The following is an 18,189-nucleotide window of genomic DNA, read 5'->3' on the forward strand; positions in this document are numbered from 1 at the left end:
TGGTAAAAAATGCAAAAGATTATTCAATCACTCAAATTTAAGGTCTTAGTTTGCTTAGAGTGTTTCAAATGACTTCATGATGGAACTTAGTGAACAGGGTTTTAAATGAATCTGTTTTGTAGGTAGTTGGATAGGAAATTAAGGAAATGAATGATTTCATATTTTTGATGATAACTATTTCATACTTTTTATTTTTATATGTGGATGTGAAATAAAATGACAGTAAAAGCTGTTGGGACTTGAAAATCTGACAACTTCAGTTTGTTTAATGTAATACAATTTTTGATAACCGTGTTACTCTAAATTAATGCACTTCTGATTATCTTAACAACTACTTCGTTATCATAGTTTCCTTTGTTTAACAGTTTAAAAAACAGATATTTTTTCTGCTACAGTAATCTCTTTGTTTTTTTATTTTGACACTGGCTCTAAATGATATTAAGCTGGTTTTAATCGCTACTCAAGTGTGATCCGATCAGTCTTTTAGAAACTACTGTTTTTTGTCTTAAGCTAGAATATTTTGATTAAATGAAAACCATAAAAATTTGAACACTGACAAATTCCTCAGGATTCTGTCAGAATGTGATCCAGTAATAAGGTTGTAGACGATTTCAATATTACAGTGACAATTATGGCTGTCTTAAAATCATTTAAAATAAAAAAAGCATATTTCAAGAATCCGTCGTAAATTTAGTATGGTTCAAAATTTCACCATTTGTGTTGTATAAACTTCCAAAACCTAATTATTTAGACATTAGCACTGCTTTATTTCATCACTAGTGTAACCGAACTTTTAGCTAGAAGTGAAATTCTATGGGCAAATCGACAGATTTAGCTGAACAAATTCTCTTTTATCGGTCTACAGGTCAATTTAAACAACAGCTTTTTGGTATTTCACATAACTTGGTTTTTTAGGCACCATAGTGATTTCGTTTGTCACACTGTTTCTTAGTATAAGGTAAATAACTTTTCTTCAGTTGCCAATGAGAAAGTATGTCACATATATTGTTCCACAGATTTTTATTTTTCAAAGGAATAACAGTGGGACTCCAGTCGTAACTACTTGTTAAAAAGTGGGATACTGAATAAAAATGATTTAAAAACAACCATTATGCTAATACAATAGCTTCTCCTCTTGTTACATCGCTTGAGTTCTGCAGATACTTTGGTGCTGAAAGGTGCATACAGTGTTAAAGATTCATATTACCCATATTCTTATGACAATGAAAGTTTAAGTTTCAGGTACTCATGTAAGCTGTTTCAAGAAGTTGCTTTCTACAGTATAGACATATGTAGATACAATGGCTGTGAAATGTATTTATTGTTAAAAAATTTAATTTTTTCTACCCTCTTAGAAGAAAGGGCACTGATTAAGGAATTAGAGTTTCTAACTTTCAAAACACATGCGCAAAGTTTCATCCTGATACAATTCTACTTAAAAGCCAAATAAATTCAGTAAGCTATGAAAATATTTTTTATTATGCTTTGTGTGATGAAGTAATTTTTCACTGAGAAGTGAAGATAATAAGTTACTTTCGTCTACATTTTCACAGATGAAATATTTATCTAGTTTTAACCAAATGCAGGAAATTACTTTACAGCTATATTTTAAATACAGTCAATTTAGTTTATGATAACATTTCTACAGTAATGCGATTAAAATAAGGAGGATTAATAAGTCTTATCTTTTGAATAAGAATGAGCACCACTGAAGAAACCAATATTGTTGGAAAGCAATTGTCTATGACTTTCATGATTTCAGAATCGATGAAAAGGAGAACTTCAGTGTACAATATGTCTAACGCCTTAGTGTAATGCATTCGTAAAAGTTAGTTTCAAAGTCAAAGCCTGCTGACCAGATAAGAATAACAAAACCTGCTTAAAGAAGAAAATTTATGAAAAAATAGATGTGCAAATCTGACACATATAAAAAGTAATGTAGTGGCATATTCATTAAAACCTGTTTGGGAGTTCGTATTACTAGTAAAAGCCTCTTTCCTGTTTATTGTTTTAAAGGCATTGAGGCTAAGAATTCATACACGTTTTTCTATTATGAACTGTTCTCATGAGTTCATTATATATAGTGTCACTTAGAAATGAAAGAAAATGTTTTTAAAGATATTTTTATACTGTGTTCGCAAGACCTAACCGTATAGTTAAGGAAGTTATTTATGAGCGTTTATCACAAACTAGTATAGGAAATATTACATAACTGTTTTCCCTTTAGTGTAATCAGCAGCTTTTCACTTGATACTTTGAGATTACATTTATCTCATCGTTGATAATATTTATAGATATACAGGTCATTATAAGGCTGTAAAAAGTAAAGGAAATTTCCGAAATTCATTACTAATAAACAGTAACCGATTGTTATGATTTACCAGTATAGGATTGTTTACTTATAATTTGTAAAGTTACTTAAGGTGATCAGTGAGAAGAGTCATTTAAACGAATATAAAGATTTGACATTAAGGAATTTTACCAGATGTTGATATTAAGAAAAGTTAGTTATCCACCAAGCTGATGGTATAAAGGATAAACAAGTGGTTAAATCTATCAATATAGATAACGTAATCAGTTGTGTCTATCATAACAGTGGTCAGTGATGGTAAGTATAGAAATAATGTCTTCATCTAACCATTAATTGATAAGCAAAGTTACAAACAAAAGTGAGGTTGATTTCCTGAGAAAGAGAAGGACTGTGTTGTGAGTTTTGTATAAGATGATGAATAAAGATGCCACTCTCATCAAGACATATTTGGGTGATCGCAGTTATTTGAGTAGAGTTTAAGTAAAATACTTTCAACAAATAATCAACTGCAACAACATCTAATTCGATGAATTTTCATATATTTAAAGTTTATACTCTGTTTGCGTAGGAAATAGACATTTATCTTTAAATCACTTTAAAACTCTGAGTGTTTCTCGGTCGATACACTGATATGTAGAAGTCAGTTTCTCCCATCATTAGGGTCACTGTATCGTTATTCTGTGGTCCTTAATGTTTAAATTTATGTAAACATATGTTCAACTTACTTCATGTTGACATTCGATTTGCTTCAACTGCCCAACACGGTGTAACAATTCGTAAACTACAGCCACAGCAATCGCACAATATTCTGGTACTGCAGGAAGAAAATAATTTGTTGCCGCTAATTCATACTTTTTATGTACGACAGTTACATTTAGAACTGCCAAAGTTCCAATACTCTTAGATATTTTTTTAATAACAGCATCTGACCAGATGCACAGATTCACTGTTAGAATGTGTAGTAGTATAAAACTGAAGATGCGTATTCTCACAAGAATTACTATCTGTAAAAATGAAACATTGGAAAAAAATGCTAAAAAGACAAAATTCATTTATACATTATTAGTAAAATGGCATTTTCTGTTTTGTTTAAACGTGAAGAAACAAACTCTTAAGGGTATTGAATTTATTGTACAATTCAGTCGTTTGGTTTTTAGTCTTTACTGTTATCATTTGACAAACAAACATAATTGTGTTTGTTTGTTATATGATAACAGGAAGGATTAAATTTGAAATAGATATCTGATCTAAATATCAAAGCTTATCGTTCATTATAGCTACATGTTGGTTGAAAAGAAAGTTAGAAACACGTTTCCCTTTCATTTATGAACAAAAATCTCCCCATTCATTATATAAAACGTTATCTACTGTGACTGAAGTAACGCAAAACTAACCGTCACTGTGAATCTTCAGTTATATACTGCTGTTCAAGCTGTACACGTGTTATAGTGGAGAGAAATAAGTGTGATTCCTTAGAGGTATCTGGATTTTGATTCATAACAACCCAGTTAAGAAAAGGATTATGAAATAAAGATCCAATAAACAAGTTTAATATACAGTTGTATGTAGGATAATCTCATAATCAAAAAGTGTAAATGATCCTTCTGATTCACAGAATTTCGTCTTCACTTTATTAGTTGGTGACCAAGTTACAGAACTGTTTTTTGCGAATCTAATTTCAGTAAACGAAAAATTCTATTACCTCATTATAAAGTGTTTAACCGTAGTAAATATATGGCTTTTATAATAAGTAATTTATCCACAAAAATATAATAAATCAATTCTCTCACCTTAACAGATGAATATCTACCAAGTCTCCTAGAGCATAAGCAAAATATTTATCAGTCAAGTCACCTGAAGGGATGTTTTTGTAAAAAACAAGAGATTTACTAGACTTCCAGTAATTCTGATAAAAATGTATATACGGATAAAGTAACGGACATTTTACTGAGACAAGTGGGGTTTCTATTTATTATCCATGTTACTGACTGGGTTTGTTTTGTTAACTGTCCCATGTTGGCTATGATTTCCATTTTATTTTTTTTCAAACAACTTATTTTTCCAAAGTAAGGATTACAACAGGTAGAAAAAGAACCGTGACATCAAAATGTTTTATATATCAAGGTTTTTAATTGAATTCCTTCATAAATATTCATTAAAGATTATTGATCTTTTTAGAGGTAATTATGCTCGTGCATGGAACGAATAACAGTTGGACAGTTCGGACTTTAAATAGTGTTATATTTAAATGATGAAATCTTAAGGGAAACAAGATAAACAGGTTCGCATTTGATGGATTTATGTGAATGAACGATATACATGTGTATATTACTACTAAAAATCATGAAGGAGCATTATGCCTAACATTATAGATGTGGTTATTAGTTACGTTGGTTCAATTGAGCATATACTAAGAGTAACCAAATTCTTAGAATACTCACTCTTTTTTAACCACCAATCCAAACCCTAGCCACCTGATATATTTGGATTACTTTTTAATTTACCAGCTATCTTGTCATAGTGCGTCCGTACATCAAGGATCCTATATTTTTAATTGAGTCATTTCTTTGAAAAAATTCTAAAGAGCGTCCAAATTAAATATTCTCGCGATTTCTGAACCAAAAATTCAGTATCTAGTCTTGTGTTTATGTATAAACGGAATTTTTTTCAATTACTTCAAGTAATATCAGTTGCTAGTGTGTACGTCTAAAAGGTACCAAATTAATGGTCACACAATCTTTTATTTCGGTCTCAATTACTAAGATATATGTTAAACACAGAGCCGACCAAATTAGACTGATTAGTACATCCAAGAATGAATCAATCTTGATGGCTTAAACATTTCGTATTTCAATATAAATTTACCAATAGAAATTCCATAAATTATAGCAATATACTACTTATTACATTATTCATTTTCTCATTTAGATAATACCAATAGACTGGATTAGAAGATCACTAAAATGATGTGAATAAACAAAACAATGGTTTACTCTGGATAGTAGATACTGGGTACGAGGAACACTTATAATATCTGCGAATAACTGAAACTCCTTTTAAAAGGGGGTCAAATATTTCTTTTAACGATTTCACGTTATCATTGTTCATTATTATTAATAAAGGAAACAATGAAGAAATATGGTAACCAGTAGTATTCACCCGTTATAATTTCTCATTAATTGCTATAAATGACTGTAACTAACCGATCGTGAAGAATTTACTGCGAACACTCTGGATTTTGAATGGGTGATTGAATTTTTTTATACTTTTCGACAACCAAGGAGCTTTTTTGTTCTAAATTATGCGGGAGAGAACATATGTGATGTTGTTGAGTCGCATTCTAGAGGGAAACATCTGATCAGTGTAAATGAATTTTAATGGTCTTTCATTTGATATCAGTTAGCAAGGAAAGAAACTTTAAACCTAATAAAGTCTTCAGAACATCATCCCTAAGTGATAAAATGAGCCTTTTATTTACGCTGTGTTTTTCCTTTGATTTGTTTATTAATCACTGAGAAAGGAAATTATACGTATATGTACTACAACATATGTTGACATTAACTTCACATCTGTATCCATCTGTGATCTTCGACGCATCAGATGAATTATAATTTAAAAATAATTCACACTATCTTTATCTGAAATGGACAGATTTTTTTTGCGAGAAATATGTTTTCATTACAAATAAATACATAGTTGTTTTTATACAAAGATTGGGAACTTACACGATGTAAAAGTAGCAAAAATACGGTCTGAGTGATAAAGAACAGAATTTTGAAAAATATGTAAATAATAGAAGCCGAATGTAACGGATATTTCTTTGCAATTTCGTAACATCTTGTAGCTGAATGAACGATGGACATGGCTGCAAACACTAGGTATAAATGAAAGTAAAGTTAGTAACAGAATACATACATTAAGTGTAGTAGAAAATGATTGTTTCAAACTCATTATAAATAGCATAAAACTAGGCATAAACCTAGAAACGTTTGCATGGACTTATGTTTAAAGGTTTGATTTCACCTAAGTTGATTGGTTTAGAATAAGCAAGCTTTTTGCCAGTCACTCAACTTATGAACTAAATGCGAAACCGGGAATATTATGTTTGCACTGATTTATTATGTAAAATGTCTTCTTTTACTTGTAAGCTTTTGCTGAATGGATTATGTCGGGTAGTTTTCCAAAAGAACTAACATTAGCTGAAAGCTATTAAAAAAGATTATTCTAGCCAGTCGTTTTATCTAGTCCCCACTTCGAACCGATAACATCATTAAACCTGAACGTTTATATGGTTGGAGAAAAATGTGAAGGCGTGAATTCAACATTGTTAAAAGTAGGGTTATGCTTGTATCTAAAATTACCAGTTCAAAAAATTAAATGCATAGTGTCTTTTGGCGTAAACTGGTTTTCTACAAGACATTAACTTGTGCTTAAATATATTCACTGATAGTGTACGGAACTTGTGAAAACTGTTGTTTTTTAACAATTTACAATACGAATTGACAACCAGTGAAAACCAGGAATGTTTTGAACTGCTGTTTCGTCCTAGTGTGAACTTGTCAGCAGTGAGCATCCACGATCCTGCCAAGGACCGAGCCCAGGACGTTTATGTCTCACGACGAGCAATATATATTTATTTCTTACTTCAGTCAACTCTGGTAAGAAACCATAAAGTGTAGAGTTCAACGATATCGAATGTGAGATAATCATTCACCAATGACGTTCTAAAATGGTTGTGCAGTAGCGAGAATGGATTGAAGCCAGAAATCTAAACAGTTACGTACCAACTCAAGGGTTAGAATGTTAATGACTCTCTGAGAGACCTAAGAGTCCTGGGTTCGACAGTCGACGGAGTCGTGAATGGTTACTTCTGGCTTGTCTTTGACTAGGACCAAACTGCTAGCCAATGTTAACTGGTTTTCAATGGTAGTCTAGCTGACGTTATTTTGTCATGTAAACTTTATGTCTACTGAATTAAACATATTTTTACGTAAACGATAAACGTAGAACGATGAGAAATTTGAAGACTTTACCTTCAGGTGAATTCCCTGGTCGTTTTAGGTAACGAAAACGAAGATAGGACGAATAAGTCAGTACAAATGAGTAGCATTTCATATATGATGGTGTCCTCCAAATTCAGTGGGTCCAACTGCATCTTACATAGTTCTTTTAGTTACATTACTTGTTTAAAAGGTTTTATAAAAACCCGGAAAGACTCTGTACTTGATAACAAACACCAAAACAATGTCTAGTAAACTTTTAAGAGGTTTTTAGTTATTGTTCCTTTTAAATACATTTACTACATGTACGTTTTTATATTATTTTCATTCTAAATAAAGTACTTTATAGTGAGGTTATTCACAATTGTCTTCTCAGATGCTAATTAGATGTTAACTTAGTATCATAAAAATTTAAAAGAACAGTAGTAGTGTTTAGTAACGCTCTTTGGTAATGAATTAGGAAGTTTGAGTAAAACTTCAAAATAGAAATGAGAGATTAATCTAAAATTTCGGGAAAACAGTTGACTAATACTGAAATCAAATTGTCTCCTGGAAAAAATGTTTCTTGTAAATGATTTCCAAAGCCTGAGTCGTTCCATGTGCTAAGAGTTACAAATAATCGGAAGAGTTAGTGCACTTGATAAAAGTTCCTGAAAGTTATTCAAGATTAACTTCGAAAGAAGGTGAATTATTAATGAATCGGTTTATTAGATAGTATGAATTTAGAAATAAAACTTCTGCCAGTGTAAATAATTTCTCACCCTATTTGTAAAAAGCCAACAATTTAATTGATTCGTTGTTTAAAAAAGGAAAATGAAATAGTGTTGACTATAAACGAGAATATAAGATTGCGATTGAATTTTGTAGTATTCCTCCTTAGTTAAAGTATTAAAATGTAGAGACTCCACAAGAACCGAACATTAGTTTTTAAGGCATACATATTTTATGAGCAGTTAGATTGAAAACGAAAATGAAGCCTCTATTTTTAAGTTGAAGATTAAAATTATCATATAAAATGATTTGAATTTTCATTGTTATCGGAATATCATTGTCGACCGAAAGATCTAAACCGAAAAAAACAATGTAAAATAATAAAAAAATGCAACCAGTGAATTCGAGAGCTTGACGTATGGCATTGGTACCCATACGCTCTTCAGTAATAGACTGGGAAATAACAAATTATGCGTAGTTGTTCCAAGTGATTAAATGAAAGAAGATAATCACGAAATTTGAATGTGATACGTGCATCATGTTTGTCTAAACAACATCTATTTATCTCAAGAAAATCAACACTGACATGAACTAAGAATATCATCCTAACCTACGTAATCTTCAGTTTAATGAATTCTCAAATTCTTATTAGATAGTCAAGTAATAATAGTCTCACAGCATTATTCTCTTTACAAATTTGACAGTTAATAGGGCATCTTTAAAAAAGTTAGTTCAGATTTTTGTACCGTAGACTGAATACAACACAATAATATTAAAGGCAATAGTAAGTTCTGATTATTATGATTTCCGTTACGTTCCGAACATTTATCTAAACTTCACAAGCTAAAGTTGTATGCAGCTAATGAGAAACCGTAAACTAGAATGAATTTATTTCATTCTGCCAACCTTATAATTCTTGCTGCTCTTAAATTTATCAAAGGATCTGGTTGTATGCGATTTTTGAAAAAAAACGCCTCTCTGAAAGTCAATCAAGTCACCGAACCAATTTGTGACATGTCGTTGAAGAATATCACGAGAGTCGACAAGAGTGAAGTTATTTGAATACTTTTTGGAAACCAGTTACATTCTCTGTTAATTCTCCAAGATACTTCGCTCAACCAAACGTTCACTTCTACAAAAGAATCTTCATCGAATAACCTAATCTCATATCGAGTGATCTATCAGGTATATTTTATCTATGAAATCCGAAGTGTTTCTATTCTACAAGTTCATTGATAATCTAAACATTACCTATCAAATTAAGTTAATGAAATTCATCCTGGAGCAACAATGTAACACACCCAGCTCTTTTGAGAATATACTACTGAAACCCCTAGTGACAGAAATAATACATGAAGAATTACCTGAACTTTCCGAAAAATATATTCATAATTTGTCAAGTATGAAGATTAACAAAGTTGAAAGTCAAGGTCGCTCTCCTGAATTTAAATTCCATGTTGATATAAAAAATGTCAAAATTTAACATACAAATGGAGTTCGGGAGCCTGTACGAAATTACTGACTTTAAACGTACGTAAGAGGACAGAAAAGGTTGGTTTCGCTCAAAAGTGGTTGATATTAGAAATCAGTACTATATTTCCACAATTCCACATTCAAAACGCTTAACAAAGGAATTTGTGTCAGCACTGAAGAATTTACAAAAAAATGATTAGATGATTGTAGTAAGTCCAAATAAAGGCTTCGGTGTTGTAATAATGAATCCAAAAGAAACAACCAACTGTTGGAAAGAAACCTATCGTCATCCGCCCTCCGTTCAAGAAAGAAACGACTTCAGGATGAACCAATAGGAGTGTCAAAGCGGAGCTGAAAAGAAGATTTCCTTCAGCTCATTTGGTTTCACAATACAACACCAAGTTAATAATAAATATAATTTTTTGTTCTATCCCAATGAATAAAAATTTTTTCTCTTAATTGGGGTATAACAAAAAATATATTTATTATTAACTTTCTACCGAATGCAAAATTTATTTAAAACTATCAAGTCCAATCTTGGCATTAATACCTACAACACCAAGTGTTCTTTATATCATTCAAAGGTAGATCGTTACCCTTCTGACATCACCTCCAATTGCATTTATTGACGTAAATGTACTGCGGTAGCAAATACATAGGAAGGACAGAGAGAAGGACCTTTAAAAGGTTTCGTGAACACATTTTCGGGGACCTACGTCTAAAAGAGAGTAAAGTCTTTACAAGAGCAATTGTCAGACATCTTATGACTAGTAGGTATGAAGTGAATGTAAGTGATGCATTCAGAATAATCAACGGACATCAAATATCAATCTTACACAATTTCGCAAAGGTGATAGCTATCAAACGTTTCCGACCTAACCTCTGTATACAAACGAAAAGTTTGATTTGCCTTTCCCTGCAATGGTGATTGGATATTTGTCTAATAACCTTTGTTAATTTTAAACTTTTTTCAACCCTGTCCACGACCTTTTTATTCTGATTATTTTTTCGTCTTCTGATACTCATCTCTAACATAATCTGACTGATGTTCGTATATTTGTTTATTTTATCATGTTGAGCGATGACCCAATCACTTGTTAACTACATTACCTTTATATAACCACTGAATTATTACAACCCAAAGTATGCTAAACATTTATTAATAATCACATTCATATTAATAATTTTATCTAACTGATGAGTAACCGTGAAATAGAATGATGGGTTCATTTTATTCTGTGAACCTTGTTGCTCTTGCTTTGTTTGAATATTAAATTAAATCTAAAGAGTTCATGTTTCTAATTGTTGTAGGAGTGTACGTGTTGTTAGGTTCTGATCAGATGATATTGAAGTCAAAGGAGTTAAGAGTGTATTTCAGTTTTTTATTGGTTTGGTAAATTAAAAAAGAGATGATAATATTGTCAGTGTATCATCTGGTCATTATTGATATAAAGGAGTGCCGGACAGATAGTGACACACCTAATAAATGCCAAAAATAAAATATCGATTATCAGCATACTGTAACTAAATGTCTGAAGCTATATTCGATTTTAGTTGTCTAACGGTTTTGAGTCACATAAAGCAAAACGAAAGTTATTATGAAATTAATCAATCTTTTGTTCGTTCAGTGTGAACTTCCTTTTCATGTTAATTTTCATTAACTTATGAAACAGTGAATCAGTGCCAACCGTCATCAATTCAGTAAGTTGAATACCAAGAAGCTATAAATCTGTGATCACTAGAGAAATCGAAAACTTCAGAAAATAAAAAATAAGCCAGTCTAAATTCAAAACAAATGAATAAATTAACAAAAAGTGGATTTTTTTGAAGCTTGATAAGTTCTAGTTAGCTTACTTATTGAACATCTTAAGTGATTTTCAGACCCGAACATTTAATTCCCCAAACGTCATATGACGTGTGACTGCATATATGATTAGCTGAGGAATTTGAGTTTCAAGTTCTATGGGATGTAATAGGATGAAGAAATATTAATTCTCTTTATTTTTCTGATGTGTGTGGTTTGAAATGTACATGTTAACCTATGAGCAAACTAGAGATTAAACAGTTAGGTCATGTGCAATTTTGACTATTTTAGGGACCAGTCTGTTCAATGTAGGGAGAAGCCTTTTGATTAAATTCCACTGCAAGTGTGTTTTTATAATAACATAAAGTCCTTTCATTACTATTAAGTAGATAACAATCAATTAAAACCTGATGACGTGCCATGGGTTTCCATGTTCTGAGGTATGTCTTATTGAAATCATTCAATGTACCGGGAACATGCCGATAGTTGCTTCAAGTATCAAATCTACGTTCTTACCATCGGCTTGACCTGTGTTTCTACTAAGTTTCTGATAAAAACCTCTGAGATCATAACATATGACTGGTTTCTAACAGAATTTCCAAAGACTATTTTGTATAAGCTAAGGTGATTGTTGGAAAGTATTGGTGAGATATACTTTAATTTGTTTTTGTTAAGAGGAAAAGATCAGTGTTTTCTATGTGATTCGTGTAGTTTTTCGTTGTGAGATCGTGGTAAGTATAAATAAGTTGTAGATGAATAATAAATGATTTTTTTAACATAAGTGCAAATTAAGGGAAATCTTTTAAACTATGAACGTATATAAGCTTTAAGTGACCATAAATACTAACGGTCTCATAGGAACAACAGTCCCATGTATGTATCAAAAATATCTAAATGTAGTATTGATCTTGCGAAAGTCATCGATCAGCTTTTACACGTTTTCCTCATTCTTTACCATGGAATTTTTGAAAGAACACAAGGTTCATGAAGATCATGTTGCTGTTCTCAACGAATCTATGATAAGTTACAAGGAGGTTATTTTCAACTCAAAAAATTTTTTTGATGACAACGTAAACAACATCAACTCCGAGATGCAGGTACATCCGGCTGATGGGCCCCAAATTGGACGGAACGCGCGTCCTGGATCCCACTGCTAGCTACTGTTATCTCAAATTATAAAAGCGGTTTATATTAATATCATATTATTCGTTTTGTACACGGGTACTTTCAAACTAAACAATTAAATAATAATTTTAACTTGTGAGTTTAGTTTTAGGTTGAAGAGAACTAGTGGGATAAAATGAATTTCTTTCTTTTAGGGAGTACAAACTGAGTGCAAACCCTGAGAGGTTTGTTTACTGAGTCACTGTCTTCAAAATCTTTATCATGAGTAACGCTATTTCAACAACTCGTATATTGGCCCCAATAAGAAATATTATACAGTGTTTTCGATGTGTTTACTTTTGTGGAGATCTGCTGTATGCCTGTCACGCTTTCATACAATTTGAGTGAAGATTTTTGTAAAGAGGAAATGGAGGACTTATGACTTCAATATGGTTGGACTGGTCAATAGAATAATTGATTTATTCAAATACGTTTGGCGAGTTGTAGCAAAAATTAAATGATAAACACAACGAATAACAACATCATGGGTAAAAAGTTAAAAAAAATTCGTGAACCAGATCCGGTGTAATATTGATAAAAAATGCCAGAAGGTGTCCGAGTCTTAAAAGCGATTTATTTTCCTCCTCATCCAATCATCCAAAGATTTTCAGTATGGTGTTGTGGAAATTGTTGGATTTCATTAAAATCACGAACCGATACAAGTTAGACCGCCTTCGAAAACAAGGAAACACTAGACGGCTATTTCGCCATAGTATGGGCTCCACAGCAATTCTTATCCATGATTTCGTACGCAAAAATCGAATCCAGGACTTTCGGTATCGCGTGCGAGCGTTCAGTCACTAGACCAGTGAGCCGGTATCCAACGCTATTAATATCTAACCTTAGTCAATCTATGATATTGCGAGATCATGTTCCATTGTCTAAAATTGTGTCTAAAGTCATGTTAATGCACAGGCTAGATTGATTAAATGAAATAATATATATCTTCCGATTTTATCCGATAACCAAAGGAAAACATACTGGTTTTTCGAGAGTTAATTCCAATTCTCACTGACAAAACCTTTAAAGTTATATTGACTTATCACTCTCCAATAAAATGAATGACTGATAGGTAATTATTACTTCCATCCACTTCAAACTCCATTCATGAATAAGCTGAACAGTTTAGGTTATGTTTCTAGTTGCTTTCATTCTGGAAATATCATACCCATAAATTAATTTAGTGACATCTGAAGATATATAGACGAGTTTATTCTTAATTAGCGCATCACAATTGACTGGGTTATCACTTAAACAAAAAACTGACTATATTTAGCTTTGACTAATGATGAAAGAAATACGGCTATTCTTATTATATAAAAGATTTCACATTTGTACACAAGATGTTCTGTCTTTTGATAATAATTCATTAGAGGTTGTGCTAATCAATAAGTTTTTGCGTAACCGCTGCTTTATCACACTGTTCATAAGAACTCAAATGACTGACTGTGCATCTACACAAACATAGTAATTTACAGTTATACAGTCGATTGAAACCTAACAATGTATTGCAGCGTATGATTGTTAGTATTTAGTTATCGTCCCCAGAATCTAAAACTACTTTTTGTATGTATTTTGTAACTCATGGATAGTACTAAAGTAAATAGCTGCTTAACTAAGAAATGTTAACTTCATGTTTGACATAATTAACAACTATTATGGGATTCGTTCAACACAAATATTTGGCTAAAATACCTATAAATAGATAATAAATCGGCCAGCTTCGAAAATATTTTCCAGACCATGCATTGAATAATGTTACTACTCAAAAATAAGTTGAACTAAAAAAACCTTCATTTTATAATGGTTCATTGTAAACGTCTTTGAGAGCCTCAAATCAACTATAAAATAGATCTTATTAAGTTAAGAATGTATAACAATTTATTTGTGTCAAAAACTATAGAAGCTTAGATGTAACCGATAATGATCATGGCAAAATTATCATTTAATAACTAGTTGTAGAAACCATATAATCAGTATAAAATTTAAGATGTGAAATTTTATTTGAATTGCATTTTCGGTTGAAAAAGATAACGAGACGTGATTAAAGTTAATGTTTAAACGAATAAATAGTCACTAACTCACCAAAGTATAAATTTTTCACACTTTCAATTTATATTCTATAATCATATTCCATCTATAACCCGGTTTCCCTTACATGGACATTATATATATATATATAATGGTTTATGGTTTTTAATGCATATTAAATCAAAGAATATTTGTATAACTTCAGTTTAGGTGTTCATCATAGAAAACACCATCGCTTCACTTACTTACGAATAGAAATAAGTGGTAAGGATGATGAGAGGGTAAAGTAATTAATGAATACAGCACTGACTAAAACTCACATCCAATTCCGAAACGCAGATACAAGTTTACATCTTCTCCACGAAATGAGAAGGCTATTCTAGGAGCTGATAACTCCCCTTTTTCGATTGCTTCCAAACTAGCATTGCGATGTCGATACACGTAGCCCAGTGTAAAAATCATAACAATGATAGAGCTGACAAACATTATGGTATAAAATGACTATAAAAATGTAAGGAAAAGTAGAAAAATAAATTGGTTATTTCGATAAAATGTGAGCTCCTTTATGCTATTTTCACAAAATTTCTACATTTTAATTTTAGACCTGATGACTAAAACTGTAGACGTCATCTTTAGCGTTTAGTCGGAATATTATGATCATCAAAGTTTTCTTAAACTTCATTCTTATATCAAAAGGATCAATTAATCATATTTGACATAAATAGTTGTACACTAAATTATAGGAAAATAACGAAACAAACTAGACTTTGGTGTTATTTTAAACCTAGGGAAATTTTGGAGCAATATTTGCTGACAATAAGTAGAATGGTCAGTCATCCAAGTTTTAAGACTATAAATATATCCAATTATTTGCTTTTAAACTGCTATTTGAAATAAAGATGGAGTAAAGTGTAACATAAAAATGGTGTTAAAGTTTCAGTTAATCAATGATCCATTATTGTAATATGTGTCATTTAAACAATCTTAACATATTATGATAAGCGTATCTGAATTGTCTTTTGTAAATTTTACATCATGTACTATATTCTAAGCTTTTTACTTGGTGAATTATTTTTTATCTTATTCACAAGTTTGGTTCTCCAATCACAATACTTTTAAAGGGTAGTTCTATAGCTTCTTTGTATCGTGTCTTATTAGAGGAATAGTGTTGATCTCATTTGATACTTTTGTGTCATATACCACATTCTCTACCGTCTCCGGTATAAGTAAAAAGACTGGATGCATTCACAATGTGTCCAGTTGACATAGAATATTACCACGATACATCAAATAAGATTTTGTATAAAGGTCAAAAGTTACCGATAACTTTACTGTGATGCCAGTAAAACATGAATAGGTATTGTTGGGATTTTATTATTTTAACGAGCGATGCAAGCTCCAATACACTTTCGTTTATCATCCCTTTGCCTTAGTCAAAATAACTAGGCTTCATGGTTTTTATGAACATACTCGTTATTTTCCAAACTTGCAGTATGCCGAATTCATAGGCTTCAGAATCACTGGTTATGTGTATCGATCTGTTTCGTATTAAATGTGAAATACTTATTGCCATTAATCTAAACTACCAGATGAACCACAGACACATTCATATTTAAAAATTAAGTCGTTTTAAAATGTTTCGCTTTCGTTCATTTAGAGCCTTATAGGTAACTAGTATTTTTGATTCTGTTACTCTAAGTATGATTATTCATTTTGCGTTACCATGCAAATTTTCGTTATGTTTTGAATTAACGTAATACATGAATAGAAAGACTGTATGTGTTCCACCGAATTCGAATGGTGTGTTTACGTTTCGGTCAAAGTTATTAAGTTTGTCTTTCGCCTGGACATCATACTGTAGTAAATGTTGTTGAAACGATGTAGCTTATCTTTGATAGACTCTAGAATTTGTAGCTCGTTAATTTTCAGTGTAATAAATATCTGCTAGAAAAGTAAGTTCGGAAATGAGGTCAATCAATGTTCATACTAATGATAGTTGTTTTTGGCCTACTGAATTTGCTGATACTCTGGTAGATAGTTTCTGTTTTCCACCACTTAAAATCAGAGTACACATAATTGGGTGCAGATTTTGTGTTACTGCAACCTTTGTCTGATAGCCTAAAGGTTATAAAGTAATACTTATCCAGAATAACGTCTCTTGGAATGTGTGTGTAGCATTTCCTCTTGTGTGTGTTCAGAGAATGCTATGGTTTCTGTCATCAAATAGTATTGACCGACGTATTAATTCTTAGCGAAAGAAACATGTTACAACAATTAGGTTAGAAATTTCCTTCGTGACTATAGTCGTCTATGGAAATATTTGGAATTTTTTGTCAGTTAGTTACATCCCGAATAGCTTACATCCAAGATTTTGCGGCTACATGATATGGGGTCGAATCCTGTAGGTATTGTTAATCCCATTAAGGTCATAGTAACTCCTTCCTGAAAAGTCTCCTATAAACTACCTCCAACCGCCTAAACATACTGCATATGATGTCAAATCACCTGGACTAATGGGCACATGGTAACTTGTCTGATAAAATTTAATCGCTTTCAAGAACTAAAAAAAAACATGAAACTAGCTTCTACAATGTGACTGATTAATGTAATTTAGAATTTGTTTGTAGGGAATTCATATGAAGTTATTCCCTTTTATCTCATTACTTCTTAATACATAAAGTATTCAGCTGAGCTTGCTATGACTCAGATTTGTCAATCATGATACTTTTTTAGGTTAATAATAAACAATGTTGCAAACATTAACTAGTCGTTTATGGTCTTTACCATTTACAGAAACTTGAGGTAAGATTATTCTTAAAAGAAATTAAAACCAAGATTTGGGTTTTATTCACTTGGTATTGTTTTACTTGAATCTTCCCAATGATGCTTTAGGACTGAAATTGATCAGTCTCTTATTGGCATATGTACACTATCTATCTTTGCTTATAATACTTGTAAATTAAAGCAATATCGAGGCATATACACAGTATGCACATATGCCAATAAGAGACTGATCAATTTCAGTCCTAAAACATCAATGGGAAGATTCAAGTAAAACAATACTAAGTGAATTAAACTTCACCCCATCGCACAAGCAAGTGGCTATCAGAACTCAGTAGCTAAGTGGATAACGCGATGGCGCTTGAAGCGAACGGTACTAAGTTCGAGTCCCAGGGTGAACATCAACTCTGAGATGCAGGTACATCCGGCTGACGAGTCCCAAACAGGACGAAACGCGCGTCCTGGATTCCACTGATAGCCACTATCCATCTTTGCAAGATTTAGGTTCTCTAGATTTTATTTTAGCTATCTTCATACTACTGAGCTATTTAATCTGCAGTATATTTCCACTTACCGATGCAAAACTGGTTTATACCAATAGAGTTTTTCAGTTTATACCTTATCAGCTTTTGAATTTCACTATCAGTTAGAAAATCGACCCTAAACTATTTGGCATGTCCTAATTCCAGGCCATAAATTCCGTCTTTTATAAAACACTTCCATTATATAACGGTTTTGTTAAAAATCATAATCGGTTCATGTGCGATACAAAATTGGTTTGTGTTGAAAATATAACAACGTAGGTGTAGTATAGGTTAAATGGTTCTAATGCACAGTTTTTCCGTATAACAAAGCCATTTAAGTTTCATACAAATAAGAGAAATAAATAGTGATAAAAGACTTTGTTTTCAATT

At 31.7% G+C, this 18,189-nt stretch overlaps 1 protein-coding gene across 1 annotated transcript in view; it reads right to left on the minus strand.

Moving 5' to 3' along the window:
* The window catches only part of MS3_00003131 (uncharacterized protein), a 48,676-nt gene that overhangs the window by 7,003 nt on the left and 23,484 nt on the right, over positions 1 to 18,189 (minus strand). Inside the window, exons 4-6 of the mRNA XM_035729398.2 lie at positions 14,815 to 14,995; positions 6,037 to 6,185; positions 3,037 to 3,315 (exon numbers count right to left, since the gene is read on the minus strand). Of these exons, the coding sequence (XP_035586499.1) occupies positions 3,037 to 3,315; positions 6,037 to 6,185; positions 14,815 to 14,995 (609 nt within the window). The remainder of the gene's footprint in view (positions 1 to 3,036; positions 3,316 to 6,036; positions 6,186 to 14,814; positions 14,996 to 18,189) is intronic.

The sequence above is a fragment of the Schistosoma haematobium genome, chromosome ZW, assembly GCF_000699445.3.
Source record: "Schistosoma haematobium chromosome ZW, whole genome shotgun sequence".
Taxonomy (NCBI): Eukaryota; Metazoa; Platyhelminthes; class Trematoda; order Strigeidida; family Schistosomatidae; genus Schistosoma; species Schistosoma haematobium.